The 18,528-nt window shown below is 36.7% G+C and overlaps 1 protein-coding gene across 1 annotated transcript; it reads right to left on the bottom strand.

The window, feature by feature from the left end:
* Window positions 1-559: 559 nt before the first annotated feature.
* LOC136797778 (monoacylglycerol lipase abhd6-A-like) lies at window positions 560-7,258 on the bottom strand. The gene is made up of 6 exons (XM_067054364.1): window positions 7,043-7,258; window positions 6,361-6,640; window positions 5,800-5,932; window positions 4,219-4,413; window positions 1,709-1,809; window positions 560-894 (listed from the first exon to the last, which is right to left on the bottom strand). Exons 1-6 carry the CDS (start codon window positions 7,138-7,140, stop codon window positions 745-747), a joined length of 957 nt encoding a protein of 318 aa, XP_066910465.1. The 5' UTR covers window positions 7,141-7,258; the 3' UTR covers window positions 560-744.
* Window positions 7,259-18,528: the final 11,270 nt, after the last annotated feature.

The following is an 18,528-nucleotide window of genomic DNA, read 5'->3' as shown; positions in this document are numbered from 1 at the left end:
CTTTTCGTAAATTACGTCACGAACATCACTTGCCTCGTATTCAAATAATTACCTCGCTTTCATACAATTACCATGGTGATAGTGAGACATTAAATTATTCTATTATGAATATGGAGTAGCTCTAATAAAATCCGCTAATTTCAAAACGAGGCAAGTGATGTTCGTGACGTAATTTTTGAAAAAGTCTATTGTATTCATCCATTGGTGAAATTAAAAAGCGATGCAGGTGGCTCTGGCCAAGAGATTGGGATTTGTGTATATTTCATACAATTAATAGAAAAAGGTGTTCAAATTTTGCATCCTTAAACTACTTAAATTTAAGGATAAACTTCAAATTTTAATTTTCCTTTGGGTGTTATATTTATCCAGTGAAGGTGCAAAAATTACTTGAACATCAATCATTTGAATAATTAGCAACGGCTTTCTTTTTTTTTAATCTCAGACGAATTTGAAAAACATTCATACACAAATTTAAAAAATTCTAACATTACTTAATTACTAACAATATATTTCCAAAAGACTATTTTGAAGTTATTTTGACAAAAACTATTTTTGGTGAAGAAAATTCGCCAAATTAGTTCTCGTCAAAATTTAAAGATTGACTGCCTCGACAAAATTAATTCTAGCACGTAGCAGAAATTGAAAAATTACGTTACTTGCCAAAATAATTTCTCTCCAACTTAGATTTTGTTAAATTGTTGCTCTTTGCCAAAATCAGTTTCTTTAAGGTACAATTAAAAAATTTTATAAACTATTTATAAGTTGATCCAGACTAGTTGCAACTTCTTTGGGAGTCTCGTATGTCAATACATGACCAGTATTTTCAAGGAGAACACATTTCTTCAAGTTTGGAACATTTTTCTTGATAACATCAACACAAGATACATCAAGAACCTAAGAGTTTGAAATACAATCGAAAATCATACCGAGTAAAAAATCAGAGGGATAATTAGATAGAAAGATTTTACGGGGAAATGCAACTGCGGTTTTTTATTATAACGAGTAATAAGTCCTAGATATGGTCACAAAACACCAAACAAAGAACTGACGCGTCCCCATTGCGTTGTTTCGTAAACCAGTCGACACCTGCTATTTTTTGAATTTTCTCAATGAAGAATTTAGTTGAGAATAATTTTTGGTGACTTTGTTGAATTGCTTTATAAATCCTTTAAATTTAAATACACCCCCTTCTCACAGACCCGGTGGAATTTTACTAGCCAGTGGTGACCAAATCTCGATGGGAATTGATATTCCCATGTTTTTTATGGCTTTTTATTCCATTGATTTTTAGCCAGAAAATTCAGTGGGGATGGAATAAATAGCACTCAATTCTGCAGTGAGGATTTGCTTATCTGATTTTTTCAGCGATGCAAAAGATTATTATAATTTTCTACTGAGGACGATATCTTGGCCGACTATTCCAGTAGAGAAAGGTTCCCAGTGACTCAGATGAGTTAATAAGGCAAATCCAAAACAAAAATTTTCCCACCGCTTCCTACCGTTTTTACCAAGTCATGTAGTATAGCTTTAAAGGAGCGTAGTAACGAAGAATTTCGAGGAGTGCTGGCGGGTCGAAAATTTAAAATGACCCTGTCTCATAATATCGGCTAAAAACTGATATGGGGTGTCGTCAAAATCAAGTCCCGCCAAAATTGCTTTTTCAGGTAATTATTTCTGAGAAGAAAAGTAAAGCCTAAAAAAATCGTACGTTATCGAGTTTTCCCCACATTAACATCGATGGTGAGATAATTTGCTTCATTGAATTTTCAAGCAGTCTATCATTTGGTGGTAGCAATAAGTTATTCAACACTATTAAGAAAAATGGAATACTGCTCAATTTCTTTCAAACATGGCCTGTGATAATAAACCATGGGAGTAGTTTTAAAGGGCTGCATACACTGCACGATATATTTTCAAGCAATATATTGATGATATTTTTCTGAATGCCGGCGATATATTGAAAAGGTGTCTGCAATATATTGTCAGCTCGATTTGCAATATTCCAACAATATAAGGGGGGGATTGTTTACAGAAAGAAAATTCCTCCGTACATTAGGGCCCGAAAACTATATTTTGCTCACCAATATATTGTGTAGACTACTACTTAGACTGTCTAAGTAGCCCTTAAATGTGAAAAACCCTAAACCTTGAGATTGTTGCGTGTACAATTTTTCTCTGGCATTATAATCAAAATGTTTCACAGGACCTTCGTATTCAACTTCAAGGGTAAATGCAAATCTCTCTAATTCGATCTTCAAGGGACCAGAAATTTTAATCGAATTAGAGAAAATACAGAGAGAAATTTAAACTACTTTCCAGCTAAGGGGTTAAATATTTTAGTTCGAATTGCAGAAAGATTCGAATAATAGAGAATCGAACTAGAGAGAGTTGACTATACCCAGCTGGCACACGACGTTGTTTCAACGTTCATCTAACGTTATATGGACGTTGTGGACGTTAGATAAACGTTAGACTAGTAAACTAGTCGTTGAAAACAGACCCATATACAAAAAATCAAGCTCTAAATAAAAAGAATCGAAGGGGTGAAGTTGCGTCTCTTTTCTGAATTTCAACGACTAGAAGCTACTTCCCTCAAAAAACGTTGTTTAATTTTACAACTTTTTTTAGGTTTTTGAGAATCCATCCAACTCTTTTGACTAAATGATATTTCATAGTAACATTGAACATGGGAACATATAAATAAATGAGCATTTCTAAAAACGCAATAAACAGAAAGAAAATAAATGCAATCCCGCACGGGTCAGACATACAGAAATCTGTATGTCTCTCCTTACAATTTTAGGTGAAGAAAAAAAAGGCGTTGGAAGTAGCTTCTAGTCGCTTATTTTCCTTTTCTCTCACGCGCGCTGAATATTTAATTAGTGTTTACATTATTTGATTGACAGTTTTATTATAAGGCTATAAGTAATAACCGACTAGTTTACTAGTCTAGATAAACGTTGAAACAACATTGTATGCCAGCTGGGTAATGTGTTTGTTTCATTCATTTAATGAATACAAATAATTTACACAAGGTCTTCGAGAGGTTAAACACGGGAATATATTGGGTCCACATTGGCCAACGCTCGCGGAGTTTAAATGGCAAGTGTCTTGTTCTGATGTGGGAAAAGATATTTTTACAGCTATCTCTCCTGTTTAGTGCCAATCTCTCAACCAGAGCCACTTGCATACTACCTTAAGGGCTCTGACCATAGTCGAATTGCCTCTATAAATTGCTTTTTAATCAAATCCCTTAAGAGTAATTAAGAATTTAATTGCAAAAATGACGTTATGAACTTCAAAGAAACGTTAATAATATGTTGCATCACCTTCTTCTATAAAAAGTGTTAAGTTTTAATGGGTAATTAACGTTTTTGTTTCGAAGTTATTTCAAACTGTCTGCAAAGAATTGAACTGTTTTAAATTTTTCGGAAAATTTTTCTAAATTAATGCATCAAAAGTTATGGCTATTTTTCTATGAAAGATTGGGATGGAAAACTGGTCAAAAAACACTATTTTCAAGATTTTGAAGCAAATAAGCTTTTAGAAAAAATTTTCGAAAAAAAAGTTTTAGTTCGATAAAAGATTCACCATCTACCGCAAAAAAAAATTTAAAATGTTTTTTCTTCGCCGAAACTAAGCTCTTCAAAGTTGAAATACTCTTCTTCGCAAAAGTCTTCATTTTCTTCTTCGTCAAATTTTTTCATTGCGATTTATAAATCTTCAGACTCACGGATAATTGGCCTAACAGAAAATGTATAACATGCCACAGTATTGTGTGCTACATCAAGTAGAACTTTATGTTTTGTAAGTGGGAAATTTTAAAAATTCACTATGGTCAGAGCTCTTAAGGGAACATATTTTGGCGGGAACTAATTTTTGGCGAATTTAGCGAATTTAGGCAAAATTCGCCAAAATTAGTTCCCGCCAAAAATAAATATTTTGCTCACTCGCCAAAATAAGTTCACGCCAAAATTAAATTTTTCGTTATTTTACCTAAATAACTTCTTGAGTTCACAAAAAATCTTCAACTGCCAAAATAAGTTCTCGCCACAATTAAAAATTTTCAGGATTTTTGCCGCTCGTCAAAATTAGTTCCCGCCAAAATAGGTTCCCTTAAGTTACTTTTATTGATTGACGTGATACATTTGCGAGTGCTCCTAAAATCCAAAAAAACAAAACAGGGACTGGGTTCGAATTTGGTTTATTAGTACTTACATTTCTTATAGAAGTTGTTTCGTTCCATTCTAAGCTCTAACATTCCTTTCAATACAAATGCTGGTACAAACATCTGTTTATGTGACAAATACAACATCATATTTTTTACACCGGCATAATCTTCAGGCACCAAATAATGTTTTCCTGTTCGTAAGAATTCTTCTTTTGGCTCTTCTAGTTCGTTGAAATAAATTCCTGGTAAAATTTAAAGAAAAATATGACTGTGTGAGAAAACTTCAAAATTTACAGATTTTGGTCATCCAACTGATACAGATGTTATTTCAACATAGTTTAGAGTCATGATATGAGTGTAGTTCAAGCTCTCGGGGGAGGAGGTAGGGTACCCTAGAACCCTTAGCGGGACTAAAAAGAAGGAAAAAAAGTAAATTTGGTGAATTTTACTACCCCTATTGGGACTAAATTGACAAAATTTCGACACCACAAGGGGTAAAAAGTTAAAATTTTCCTATTTTCCCAATCCTTAATGGGATTGAATTCTAAATTTCTGATTTCCTCCGATCTTTACAGGGACTTCCAGGTTCTAAAAAAACACATTTTAGGGCGATACAATGTACTCTTCACATACCCCCCCCGGGTTTAGGCTCTTTTGTATGCTGGATGGTGGTTAGGCATATTGAGGAATCTAGGGAACACTATGGGACGATAGTCAACAACTTTGATCATATCGTCCGTTTAGAGGTCAGTAAACGCGAGAAAGAGTTAGGGCGTCAGGGCGGTTTACGGGAAAAAGTGGCGGTAGAGTTTTGGAACAACTGTAAACATCTCCGCCACTGTTTACTCCAGCCGAATTTATCACGCCTCTCCTAAACTTCCCTTTTTTAGTGATCTTGTGTAGACGATAGGATCGTCTACTTTGATCATCTTTCTGATCTCTTTTGGCTTAGGCTTTAATCATATTTCATATATTTTTGACTTTAAAGATTGAAATTCCCAATACGTTTTACTATGCAGGCTTTCTTAAAAAGAACACAACCAATCTCGTACCCAGAGTCGAGTCACTTATTGCATCACTTTTTCTAATTTTACCAATGAACGTCATACAATCGTCACCTTTTGTGAGAGTGCTCAACCTCGTCCCCGTGTATTCCAGGCTTTATTTACGCTACTGATTGATGCCAGAGAATACCCTGATGTTGGCTGATACGAGTAATCTCTTTCATTCGAAAAATAGACAATCCCGGGGTATAATCTAGCGCTATCAGCAAGCATAAAAAAGCTGATAAAATGCAGGGAACGAAGCTGTTTAGACTAGAAAACTAGTCTGTTAATTAATCATGTCAGAGAGCGGGAACATAAAGGCAGCGGGCGGTTGCTAGAATAAGAGCTGCGTAGGAGAACGAGCAAGAGTTGGTAAGAGGCTGCTGATTAACTTTCAGCCCTTGCCGCCGACAAAATTTCTTCCTATGTTTACCTAACTCCTACGCTCACTTTACCCGTGAGATCCCGTTTCAGCCCGGCTGGCGTTTCAGTCTAGAAGTTGTTGAGGTTGTTGAGTATTATTAGAATAATCTAAAAGCGAGCTAAGGGACTGGATTTGACTTTGGAACACAACTTATTTACCATGTGGGCAAACCATGGTAACACTTGCAATACTGTTTGGATACATAGCTGCAAAATAACCAACAATGTGTCCGCCCATTGATTCACCAATTAAATGGATCTTTGTATCACCAAGACCAATATCATCTAAAAACTGTCGAGGAAAGAAAGTTTGATAAACGTCTTCTATGTGCGAAGGAGAACCATGAAATTTCATTTCTGCAGGAGTGTAGAACGTTGTAATATTTCTTAGGGCCCAGTAATGATGTAAATTCGCTGTTTCGAATTCTTACAAAGCTGATAATTCTTCAAAACAAGGAAATAAGTTCCGTATTGAGGGGTATTATGGTTTCAGGGCTATATTCTCAGCCTAGTCGGACCATTTACAAGCTTTTGAACCCTCAGATTCTAAGCTCGTCTTAAATCGTAAGTCTCATGTTAAAACTCAGAGTTAAAACTCTAATTTCCAACCCTAAATTAGCCAAGATTTTGTTTCCCCATTGATATTCAGTGTATCGACCTAAACCATGCATGTCACAAAGCGAAACAGGGAAACTAAAGATTTCAACCACTAGCTTTTACTTTTTTCACTTCTTCCACAAAATACGCTATTCCAACATCATCTGGTGTATCTCCTGACGTCATTCCATGCCCTGGCAAATCCAGTGAGACGATATGATATTTCGTTGATAGATATTTACTGACGTCAGCAAAAGATTCTTTTGTTGCAGTAAAGCCGTGAATGAAAACAACTGTATTGCGATCCTTCGATCTATGACCTCTTTCCATGTAGGAGAAAGTTTGGTTTGAGTTTGATGGTTTCACCGTTTTTGATTCGAATCCACCAAGAAACTTGACAAGCCTGAATAACACAAAAAGTATAATTTAAGATGAGTTGCGTATAGTATTAGTTGATGTTCAGACTTTCAAAAGTAATTTTTCAAAATCTCAGGGAATATTTCTTGCTACCTTTTCTCTTGTGTAATGTTTTTTTGTCGATGCTGATTTAGCGATGTTCCGAAAGATCTAATATCTAATCTAAGCCATATTCTAAACAGCTTCTACTGCCAAACTAGCCAAGTTTTTTTATCTAAAGATTTTATCCCTTTTGCACAAAGTTTTTTATATAGTTTACAAACGGGAAAAGCAGCCCTATATCATATGATATAATATGGTATGCGAAATGCCTATGTGAACATTATGAGCTCATGAAATATTACGAGCTTGGTAAAATAAAAAAGGAAGAAAACTAGGAAATTATTACCATAGTATAGACAAAACAGCATACTTCGAATACAATGATAGAAATAGGTACAAAAATAACGTCAACAAGAACAAAATAAATGCTACGATCAACAACATTGTTTGGTGCAAAGAATTATAAATTCAAAAATCATGTAAAATAGCAAAAAAATAATATCAGAAATTAAAATTTGTTCTATATCTTTTGCTAAAACTAATATTTGCATCAAAACGTAATATTCACCATAATAAAAAAAGAGGATAAAATATAGTTCACTTTGAATATATGAAATTCGACACATGTATTCTAAAACTTGATATTTTAAACAAACAAAAGTATTTTCCCGCCTTCACTATCACTGTAACGGACGATAACATCGTCTATTATTTCTAAAAAAAAAACCTGCCAAACGTCTTTTGATGCACCTCATTCAATTTCAATAGTGAAGTTCTGTTATTTTAATCGATTTGAACCTTAAAAAACCTTGTGAATTATCCTATAAAGGGCCAAAAAACCTTGAAAACCTTGAAAATACTGAGAAAAAAAATCCGTAGACACCCTGACCTAACTTGACCAGGTTTTCTTTATCCCGGAACATTTAGTTGAGGTTCTAGCAATACCAATAAAATTTATCGTTTTTTTTGTCTATTTTCTATAAATGTAGGATTATTTAGATTAAGCCCCTCAGGGCTTGTTCACAGCCTCCTTAGCTGGCTGAGTTTCGTAGCACTTTACATGCATGCATCAGTAAAATAGAAAAATGTGCAAATTTCGTTTTTGTTCTGAATTAGACATAAACTTTTCACAGAGTTCGCAGAGATGTACGGTACTTACGGCTTACAATCTTAAAGTCCGCTCAACACAACACTCAAATCAATCAACCGATTGAATAACCCATGCCATATTTTACCGACCACTATTTTGCTTAGAGCTGCCCAGTAGCGTAGAATGGCAGGGCGAAGGAATGTTTGTAAAAATCTGCTCTCCTTCACAGATCGTTCTTCACCCCTGCCTACCATTTATTTTAAAGTTCGATTAGCTAGAGTAGAATCTCTCTAACCTTTCCCAGGCAATTAAAAAGTGAAGCCACTTTCTTCCCATCCAGAACACGCCCGCAATCATGACGACGAATTGTACCTAGCGGTTCCTTTGTTTTGAGATGTTTTGAGGGCTGCATTTTTTGAAATCTAGTAAAAACCACGTATAAGCGTTCTGGATGGAAAATTAAGTAGCTTCATTTCCCATCAAAATGTTTCCACTCTAGCTCCTTTGGGAGCTTTAAACTCAATGGTCGTGTTCAGACCTGAAAGTTTAAGTTTAAGATTTAAGTAGTACTCTATTGATATGGGAATTCAATTATAATCACTTTTCTTTTGTCATCATCGATTGGCGATCTCGAGGAATCTCCTTTCCTAACTTGAAATCATGTCATCTTCTCTCTTGAGATACTTTGAAACAAAAAAGATTTCAGGGAATCCCTCTGCAAAACACTAATTCGTTTTCGTTGAAGCCATTACTGCTAGAGATGCTCCGAGCGTCTCTAAGTCATAAATTTCACGTTCTTTTTTCTTCATTTACAAAAGGAGCATGCTTTTCACTTGCGAATTCTGATTTCGTCTATTCAGAAAACTGTAACGAAATCGTAAAAACTTTTCTTTTAAACCAGAGGGTGATTCCTTTTTAAACTTTGGTTTAACTAATGAGGAGCGTGCCGTTAGATACAAAAGGAATATAAAAGAAACATATAGACCTAATTGCTTTAAACCTTGGTCTGAACACGACCAATGCTGTCTACACTACGGGTGGTTTTTCACTACGCTAGATAGATAAGTGGTTCACATCAACGGTCCTTTTCATAAATTTCTAAGGGTTGTAAAAAATATACAATGAAGATTCGTGCTTAACATCAGATTTTGATCGCTTTATATTAACATTTCAGATTTAACGTCGAAAATTGGTCATTAAACCTTTTGTTCTCCAAGAGAGGGCTAGAGCTCTCTTGGGGTGCTTTTTCACTACGCTAGATAGATAAGTGGTTCTCATCAACGGTCCTTTTCATAAATTTCTAAGGGTTGTAAAAAATATACAATGAAGATTCGTGCTTAACATCAGATTTTCATCGCTTCATATCAGCATTCCAGATTTAACGTCGAAAATTGGTCATTAAACCTTTTGTTCTCCAAGAGAGGGTTAGACCACTCTTGGCTTAATGACCAATTGAGCGAAAAAGGCAGAATAAATAAATTGGTTGCCATAAAAGTAGCAGAATGTGCAGTGGGATTCTTTTGTAAAAAATTGGTCATATGGGAAAAGTGTTTTCTTTCCCGATATAGTTGAAGAGCAAACTTTCATCTGTACAGGGTGTATCGAGTCGAAACACAACTATGAGTAGAAAGTTTTATGTGCGTGTTCACAAAATTGTATTTTAAGCTCTCCCTCTTTTTTCTTTGTCATTACGATTAATTTATACGTTGTAACTACATTTTGTAATAAGCCTGTGTGATGGAGAACGTTCTTATATTTTAGCGATAACACACAAAAACTTTTCTACTCAATCGCATGTTCAAACTCGATACTTTAATTAGGGACACCCTGTATTGATTTGATACAAAAGACGAGGAATCTTGTCACAGAAAATGTTCATTAGAAGGCTGTAATTCTAAATCCCTTGATATGCGAGTTGATGATTATTAATAAGATTTTCTTCAAATTCAAAGGGTTGTAAACGCTTTGACAACTGTTTTGGGAGTCAGTAATACTTTCCTATCAATTTTTTTTGTTTCAGCTAATCGATTTTCGCCAGACAGTCTCAGTGAAAAACCACCCTACTGCTCCCTGAAAAATTTTCAAAGCACATTAAACTTTCGCTGACTTTTAACAACGTCTTGTGTCAAAATATTTACCAGATCGGGTTTGACTGATGACTTTATTGCCAAAATTTCCAAAGAAAGATTTCTTCATCTGAGTCTACCGGAATATCATTCCTTTCCGATGGGAAATAGTTTCCTCAACAATCAAATGCTTTTTCTAAGCATCGATTGGTTTATTTAGCTCAATATTGCATCATACATATCAATATCATAATTTTCAGATTCAACCAATCAGATCGATTTGATTGTTGAGGATTTTTCCCCGGGGGGGGGGGTACTAGGGTTGCGAGCTGACGGGGGGGTGCCGCCCGACTTTCGAACCGTGGACCCTTACCGGGACTAAAAAGGAGAAAACAAAGGAAAATTTTGGGAATTTCACGACCCTTAGCGGGACAAATTTGACAAATTTTGACCAAATTTCGATCTTTCAGGGGGTAAAAAGTTGAAATTTTCCTATTTTTCCGACCCTTAGTGGGACTGAAATTAGATTTCCTGATTTTTCCGACCCTTAGTGGGACTTTGGAAGTCCAAAAAAGGTACCCTTAAGGGCGGCACATACCGTACCCTCCATTTGCCTAAGTACCCCCCCCCCCCGGGGGATTTTTTTTCTTTTTTTATTGTAAGAGCGCTAAGTGATGTTATAGTTAATTATAATAATAGCTGAGCAGACTTTGGGAAAACGTTACACTTTAACTGTGTAAGCACGGGATCGACGGCATGCGCACAAGAGAGAGAGAGCTGGAGAGTTATCTCTGATTCTCTGATAGCATTCTCTCCAATATGATAATCTTTTTTGGATAAAGTTTCACTCTTTTTTGACGTGGTTATCTTTTTTGTTCTAGCGCCTGCCTTCTTCTTTCCCTCCCTGCTGAAAAAAGGGCGTGGCGCAAGAAAGACCAGAAGCATTAATCCAACGAAAGACTGGATGTTAAAAAGGTTGTTTTCAATGTCTTGAATTTAATTGGTTGATTTTTTTTTTTTTTTTCACCGGTTTGAGAGATGTGAAATAAATAAAATACAAAAGTATTCCTTAGGCGAAACAATAAATGGACAAACTTCAATGAATTATAATTCTGAAAAAATAGGAGATTCAAATGTACCCGATAGCTTCAGTTATATTAATGTCCTGTAGCTTTGGGCTATTGTTCTTTGGGGCTCTACTGCCTCTGATGCATAAAACTGTCGAGCGCGTTAGAGCGAAAGATAGTTTTGTCCTCAGATAGTTCAGAGTGAGGGAATACATTTCTCCACGTTTGTCAGCAAGGGCGATCGCAAGAGCTCTGACGAAAGTTTGTGCCTCTCTACCTGCTCCTCCGTTGGTGGTAAAAATCAAAGGAGTAAATGAGCCTGCTTCAACACGAATGATCCTTTGATTGTACTGACGTTTTTTCTCCTTCTCGTTCATTTCAAATGCACTAGAGAGGGTCGTCTTAGAGTACCTCTGGGCGTATGGGTTGAAAACCCTAACGTCAAAAAATGCCCGTTGGCCTCTAGTCCAGAACCCTCTAGCACAAATGTCTGCTCTCGCACCATCTTCCTTTATCGTTCCTCGAGGGAGCTCTTCCCCAGTAACCGGTTCTAGCTGTGGTTCGATAGATACGTCATTTGATACTTCGTTTAAAGCGGTTGCAATGGTGTCACGTATTTCGTTATGGCGTTGATAGACAAACCCACCTTTCGCACAGGACAGCGCATGTTCTACATTGAATTTCTTTCCACACGCACAAACGCTTGGCAGATGCTTAAGCTGCCAGCGGTATCTTATCGATATAGCATCAAAGAATTCCCTTTTAGTGAGGTTGATTATGCCGGGAAAAAAGTATTGACGTCACGAAAGGCGCGAAAAGTTTAAGTTTGGGAAATGGTAGTCAAAGCTGTGAGCATCGAATGGCATGTTTTTGTAAATCGTAAATATTTCACATAATTCTCTTTCTCTCTAAAGGCAAAGAATCACATTCGTACTGCCTCTAGAGGAGCATTTACTTCTTGTCTTTGACTGATCAACTGATTTATAGACGCTTTTATTTATTCAGTTTATTTATATACCAAAATTTATGTGGACACTTTATTTAGTACCCTATTTTGACCTTCTGGCTTCTCAGGCTCAGCACAGAGCACTCAGCACCAATTCATGCTATGTTAGATGTAGTGCTTAAATATATAAGATAGATAGTTTAAAAGGTTACAAAAAGTAAGGTTAGTTGGAAAGATATTTCTGAGGAGAATAATCCACTGCAATAAATGATAAAATATCAAAATAATACAATCATACGCGTACACCGTAAACTGCTCTAACTTGGGACTATCTGACAAAACATGGGACAGCAATTTGGCCACCATTTAATCGAACCTCCAAAGTCATTTGATTTAAGTTAATGAACGATTTCTCTTTCGCACAGAGCAGTAGGCTTTTGGGGAGAAAGGGAGATAGATATGCCTGACGTGTGATTGCTAATAGTTGTCAGGTTCGACCATCCAAGGAGGCATTGGAGGCATTGTCCTCCCGAGTCATTTGAGTGACTATACATCATCATCTATACATCATCTATACATCAAGTAAGCCCGGTGATTTCCCTCCTATTGAGAATAGTGAAAAATCCTTTGGATAAATCACTTCAAGCACCAGGCAGATCCCCAGATCAAATCTTGTCTTCAATTGTACAATCCAGAGAAACCTACAAAATCCATTATCGCTACACTGACCAAAAGTTTAAAAAAAGACACAATTCACGACACACTTAACTTCCTGTCAAAGCAGGAAGTTGAATCTGCTAACAAGAATGAACTTGTCCAAAAGCTCTGCCTCAAAGTCAAAAGCTTTTTTCCAGATGTATGCCAGATCTGCAACATGTCCTATGTTATCAAACTCAATGATGAACCCTTTCTCCAGTGTGCATCATGTGGTCAAGAAGTACACCGAGAGTGCTACCTGAATCTTCTGAAAGATATGAACCTAGTTGATCATAACGAGGCAATACGCGATACAATTTTCAAAATTCCAGGCATGATCTTCCTATGTCAATCCTGCCAAGATAACACTGTGTCTTTCACCCATGATAGTAACACACCGAATCCACCAAACAAAACACCAAGATCAACTGAATCCCAGGACAAATCTACTTGGAGTGTAGTAGATGAGGACGATGAGATCAATACACTAATGACAGAAGACGATACTTCCAACATAATAAACCAAACAGCTGGCGGACCACCAAATGAAATCAACTTGAACAACAGCAACAACGATCACGCCCAATATCCTGGATCAAGATCTCAGACCAAATCAAAGACAAATGATCAAATATATCGCTTCTACATAAAAGGAAAATGTAAATATGGACTGAAAGGCCGAGACTGTCAATTTATCCATCCTAAAGCCTGTACAAAATTGCTCAAATATGGCAACAAACAACCAAGAGGCTGCAACCTAGGTACCAAGTGCCAAAGCTTCCACCCGAGGATGTGCTCATCATCTCACAAGTGTTTCAACCGGTATTCCAACGAAGCCATATTTTGGTTTGTACAGAAATTTCGCCCGCTCAAATCTAAACAACAAAATGGTCAATCTCACTAAAGCAAAACATTGCGGCCACGGCATTTCCCTGGATAAAAATTCTGGTCACGTGATCATCCGTGATTTTAGACCAATGAAAACGCTTCATTTCCCCGGATTAAAGTTGTGTCTACACTAACACGCGGGAAATGGCTAGAAAACGAGAAAAAAAACCGGGGGTCAAATTAAATTTTTCTTCCTTCTTGCGGCAAACATAAAAGACTTTAAGAGGCCATTTATTTAAGAAAGGGGTGTTATATCATTCATAAATTATGTAAGTAAGTGATATTTTAAGTAACAAGCTCATTAACAATTTTATTTTGAAGTTTGTTTTTAAAAACAGAACCCCCGTGCTATAAGATAATCTCATTTTCTTAACTTATGGACCCAATTGGAAGTCTTTGTAATACAGGCCCGGGGGGGTACTAGGTTTGCGAGGTGACGGGTATGTCCGAGCCGAAAATCGAAAATCGACCCTTTGAGAGACAAAATGTTGGTGATTTTGGGACCCTTTGAGAGACTTTTTCCTAAATTTTGGTCCATTTTTTCCAAATTTTGGTTTGATTTTCACCAAATTTTGGTCAAAATTCTTGGAAATCGTGACCCTTCGAGAGAGAAATTTTTGATTTTTGTGATTTTGGGACCCTTTCAGAGACTAACTTTAGAATTTGTACCCCTTTGAGAGACTTTTGAGGAATGAAAAAAGGTACCCTTATGGCTCGCACATACCCGGCACCCATTTTGCCTAAGTACCCCCCCCCGGAATACAGATCATTTGGCAGTGTAGTTGCAGCCTATACAAGAATTGGAATCTAAAGTCTGAAGTCGTAACTCCTTGTCAGTGACCCCGCAGAGAAGTTTTTAGTTGGCAGACACTGACTTTAGGTTGGTTTGGAAATCGTTTTATTTTGAAATGTAATCTTCACTTTAGATGAATACTTTTATTTATTTGGATTCATGAAAGGTTCAAGGTTTGCTTACTTTTTATTTCAAATTATTTCATTGATTTATTGAGCTGCAATAGCTGAATGAAAAACAAAGATTTTTGATAGTTATCATCGTGGGCTTGACCGCCATTTTGAATTTCGATTTTTTTTCTCCTGTACTTGGCACTTTAGAGGTTGTTCGTAATACGCGATTTGGCTTACGCGTAACACTTGTGATCTATTACAAGAGGGGAATGCTTTAGTCTTAACTGCAAATTCACGCATGTTAAGGGAACCAAACGATATCAGAAAAAGCAAAACAATCGTAATGATGAACCTCAGGATTTTCTCGCAATCCTGGACAACTTTCGCACAGAAATAATCTCTCTTGTGAACAATTGTTTCAGCAACCAAAACCAACAAATACAATTCAGGAACCACGATTTGTCACATCAACCTCAACAAACATTCAATCGTCAACATCCCCTACATCATCTACCACCCCAACACCCCACAATGGAACCAACATTTCCAAGGAATCTACTGGGACAGTGACTGCCCTTACTGATGCTGACCCAACTACCAAAACTACTTCTAAACCTACACTGAATATGTTTTCGTTTGTCAATATACAAGGACTTTGCCCACAAACAAAACCTTCATATGTACCCTACCTCAAAGATCTTACAAACAGCTCAAAACAACTGTTTTTAGGCTTAACCGAAACCTGGTTAACGGACAATCACAAAAAAGGAGAACTTGAGATTGAAAATTACACTTTTTTTAAGAAAAACAGAGACAGAGTAAAATCGAAATATGGCAGAGCAAGCGGAGGCGTTGCATTTTATGTGCGTAATGACATTGCACCATTCTTCGAGCCCATTTTCGAATTCTCAAACGGAGTAAATGAAGCATTGATGCTTTTATCAAAAAAATTTAATATTCTTCTCTGTGTTATCTACAAACAACCCAACAATCCAGACCACAAATCTGAAGCACCTGAATTACAAGAACTCCTTTCTGCAATGATAGCAAAAATTGATAGTATTAATGATTGTACACCTGACACATACATCCTTGGGGATTTTAACATACCACACACACCTCTTAATGATGAGACTTCAACCCCAACACGAAATTGCAATAAACAGCTTCTGGACGTTTTAAATGTTTTTAAAGCAGACTTGCACATTAATCAACTGATACACAAATCAACACACCGTGATGGTAATATTTTAGACTTTCTATTCACAAACAACACAGACACTGTATTTAATTACACATGCTCACCTACTATTTATTCAGATCATCTTGTTGTAGATGTTACAACACATCTGAATTTTGATAATCAATTCGGAGAAACTGAAGAACGTAACTTAATAAGCAAATTTGACCTCTACAACTTCCAAAGTGATAAAATTGACTGGGAAATTATTAACAAAGAATTAACAGAGATTAATTGGTCTCGAGAACTGGACACAAATCTATATGACCCAAATCGTCAATATGCCAACTTCCTTGAAAAATGTCTTCTGATTGTGAAAAAGCATTTGCCAAAGAGAAAACCTCCAGAAAAATTTTCAAAGATTCCAAGAGATCGTCGTATTCTTATGAGAAAACGTAAAAGACTCTCCAAAAAGAATTTCAAAACCAATAAAACAAATCAGAAACTAATTGACATTGAACTGATGCTACAGCAATCCCACAAAAATGAACGCGATAAAGCAGAGCTGGATGCCTCACTCAAAATCAAAAGCAATCCTAAATACTTCTACTCCTATGCAAAAAGATTCACAAAAACTAAACCTAAAGTTGGCCCACTGAAAAATCCAACCACCAACAAATTAACAACTGACTCACAAGAGATGGCAAACATCTTACAAAAGCAATACTGTTCAGTATTTACCGCTCCCAAAACAGACTACAGTTTTCTGAATTCAAATGAGACAAAAGACTCCTCAACCCTTGAGCACATTACTTTCACAGAAGATGATTTCATCCAACAAATTGACACTATTCCAGCCAACTCGTCAGCCGGATCAGATGGCTTGCCAGCAAAGTTTTTCAAAATGTGCAAGAAATCACTTTCTAAGCCACTTAAGATGATATGGCAAAACAACTTTGACAAAGGAATCACACCTGAAATTCTCAAAAACAAGCCACATTACACCAATATTCAAGAAAGGAGATCAAGGTTTACCAGAGAATTATCGACCTGTTGCGCTGACATCAATTACCACTAAAATATTTGAGAAAATAGTCAGAGAGAAATTGCAAATCCACCTTGAAGAAAACAACCTATACAATCCAACACAACATGGTTTCAGACCAGGGCGATCTTGCTTGAGTCAACTATTGGCTCATGTAGAAAGACTGATATCTCACCTACAAAACAATGAAAATGTTGATGTAATCTACCTTGACTTCAGCAAGGCCTTGACAAGGTGGACCATCACATCTTACTACACAAGCTAAAAATCAATGGAATCAAAGGACAACTATTGAACTGGATACAATCCTTCCTTACTGAGAGATACCAAAAAGTTTCCATAAACACGTTCCTATCAGATGAAGCAAAAGTTACAAGCGGAGTTCCACAAGGCTCAGTTCTGGGCCCCCTCCTGTTTCTGGTAATGATTAGTGACATAAACGAAGAGATTAAACATTCCATCCTCTCATCTTTTGCTGACGACACAAGACTTATGAAGGCAATATCTTGCGCTGCAGATGTGAGTCTCCTTCAAGATGATCTAGACGTAGTCTATGACTGGACATCCATCAACAATATGGAGCTCAATGGAAAAAAGTTTGAACACATTGCATACGGAAAAAATGAACAACTGAAAGTACACTCAGTCTACAAATCAGATGTACAGCAGCCAATCGAAATAAAAAGTGCAGTGAAAGACCTGGGTATCCTGCTATCAAACAACCTGTCATATGAAATGCACATTCAAACGATCACTGACAGAGTCAAGGGTATAAGTGCCTGGATATACAGAACCTTCAAGTCCAGAGATAAATCAGTAATGATCACTCTTTGGAAGACATTGGTACTTCAGCATCTGGAATACTGCTCCCAGCTATGGTCTCCTACAAAGCGATCCCTGATGCAAGAACTGGAGTATCTGCAAAAATCTTTTATAAAAGGGATCCAACTTCCACCCAATTTGAATTATTGGGAGAAGCTCAAACACCTCAACATGTACAGTCTCGAGAGAAGACGCGAAAAAGATACCAAATTATATATACATGGTGTATAATCGAACAACTGGTGCCAAATTTTAACTATGGTGAAGGGGAAGGCGGTATTTATTCATATACAAACCAACGCCTGGGAAGAAAATGCCACCTCAAACCAGTGAATACAACGAACAAGAACATTTGGAAGAGCTGCCTTTCAGACACCGGTCCAAGACTATTCAATGTGTTACCAAGAAAAATACGTGACATGACCAAATGTTCCAAAAATTCCTTCAAAAAACAACTTGATCAATTTCTGCAAGATGTTCCCGACCAGCCACTGCTCCCTGCCTATCTCCCTTACAGGATGGCTGACTCGAATTCAATTGTTGAAATGGTCAAACACCGGACCCCACGGGTTGAGTGAGCAGAGAATTTGCTGAAACACATCAAAGGTAAAGGTAGGTAGATAAGGCCTGTTCTCCTGCTCATGGGAAGGACTATCTCTCTTGAGGTTAGAAAATATATCCTCCTAGTTGAAAAAAGTTTAGAAAAATAAAAACTAAAAGACCGAAGCATTTAGAGTTTTGGCAGTTACAGTACATCAATATCCCAAAAAATATTTTTTTCAACCACCTTCACTTCAAGATAGGCCACCATAGAATGAACTTCCTTTTATAGGATGAACCATATTCATGTGGCTTTCAGCCTTGCACTCCATCACAGAGCCTATTTGAGATATTTTACTAACTAGCCCAGAGAAAAATTTTAAACCTTTATTATTTGAATGCATGCCTTTTTAATACGTACTCAAATATAAAAAAATTAAAATTTTTTAACTTGGTCATTAGTCAAAAAAGTCATTAAAATTGATTAGCCTCTGCAATGGAGTGCAAGGCTGAAAGCCACATTCATTCTATGGTGGCCTATCTTGAAGTGAAGGTGGTTGAACAAAATGTTTTTGGCATATTGATG

This window comes from Clytia hemisphaerica, unplaced genomic scaffold (genome assembly GCF_902728285.1).
Source record: "Clytia hemisphaerica strain Z4C2 unplaced genomic scaffold, Clytia hemisphaerica genome assembly, whole genome shotgun sequence".
Classification (NCBI taxonomy): Eukaryota; Metazoa; Cnidaria; class Hydrozoa; order Leptothecata; family Clytiidae; genus Clytia; species Clytia hemisphaerica.
This window is presented reverse-complemented; position numbering and strand designations above follow the sequence as displayed.

What these genes read in the sequence shown, in the direction of transcription:
- LOC136797778 (XM_067054364.1), bottom strand. Translation starts at nt 7,140, where the DNA reads ATGTTGTTGATCGTAGCATTTATTTTGTTCTTGTTGACGTTATTTTTG. An exon ending in GCTGTTTTGTCTATACTATG is followed by an intron (nt 6,641 to 7,042) that starts GTAATAATTTCC and finishes TGTGTTATTCAG; the next exon opens with GCTTGTCAAGTTTCTTGGTG. An exon ending in TGTGGGGAAAACTCGATAAC is followed by an intron (nt 895 to 1,708) that starts GTACGATTTTTT and finishes TCAAACTCTTAG; the next exon opens with GTTCTTGATGTATCTTGTGT.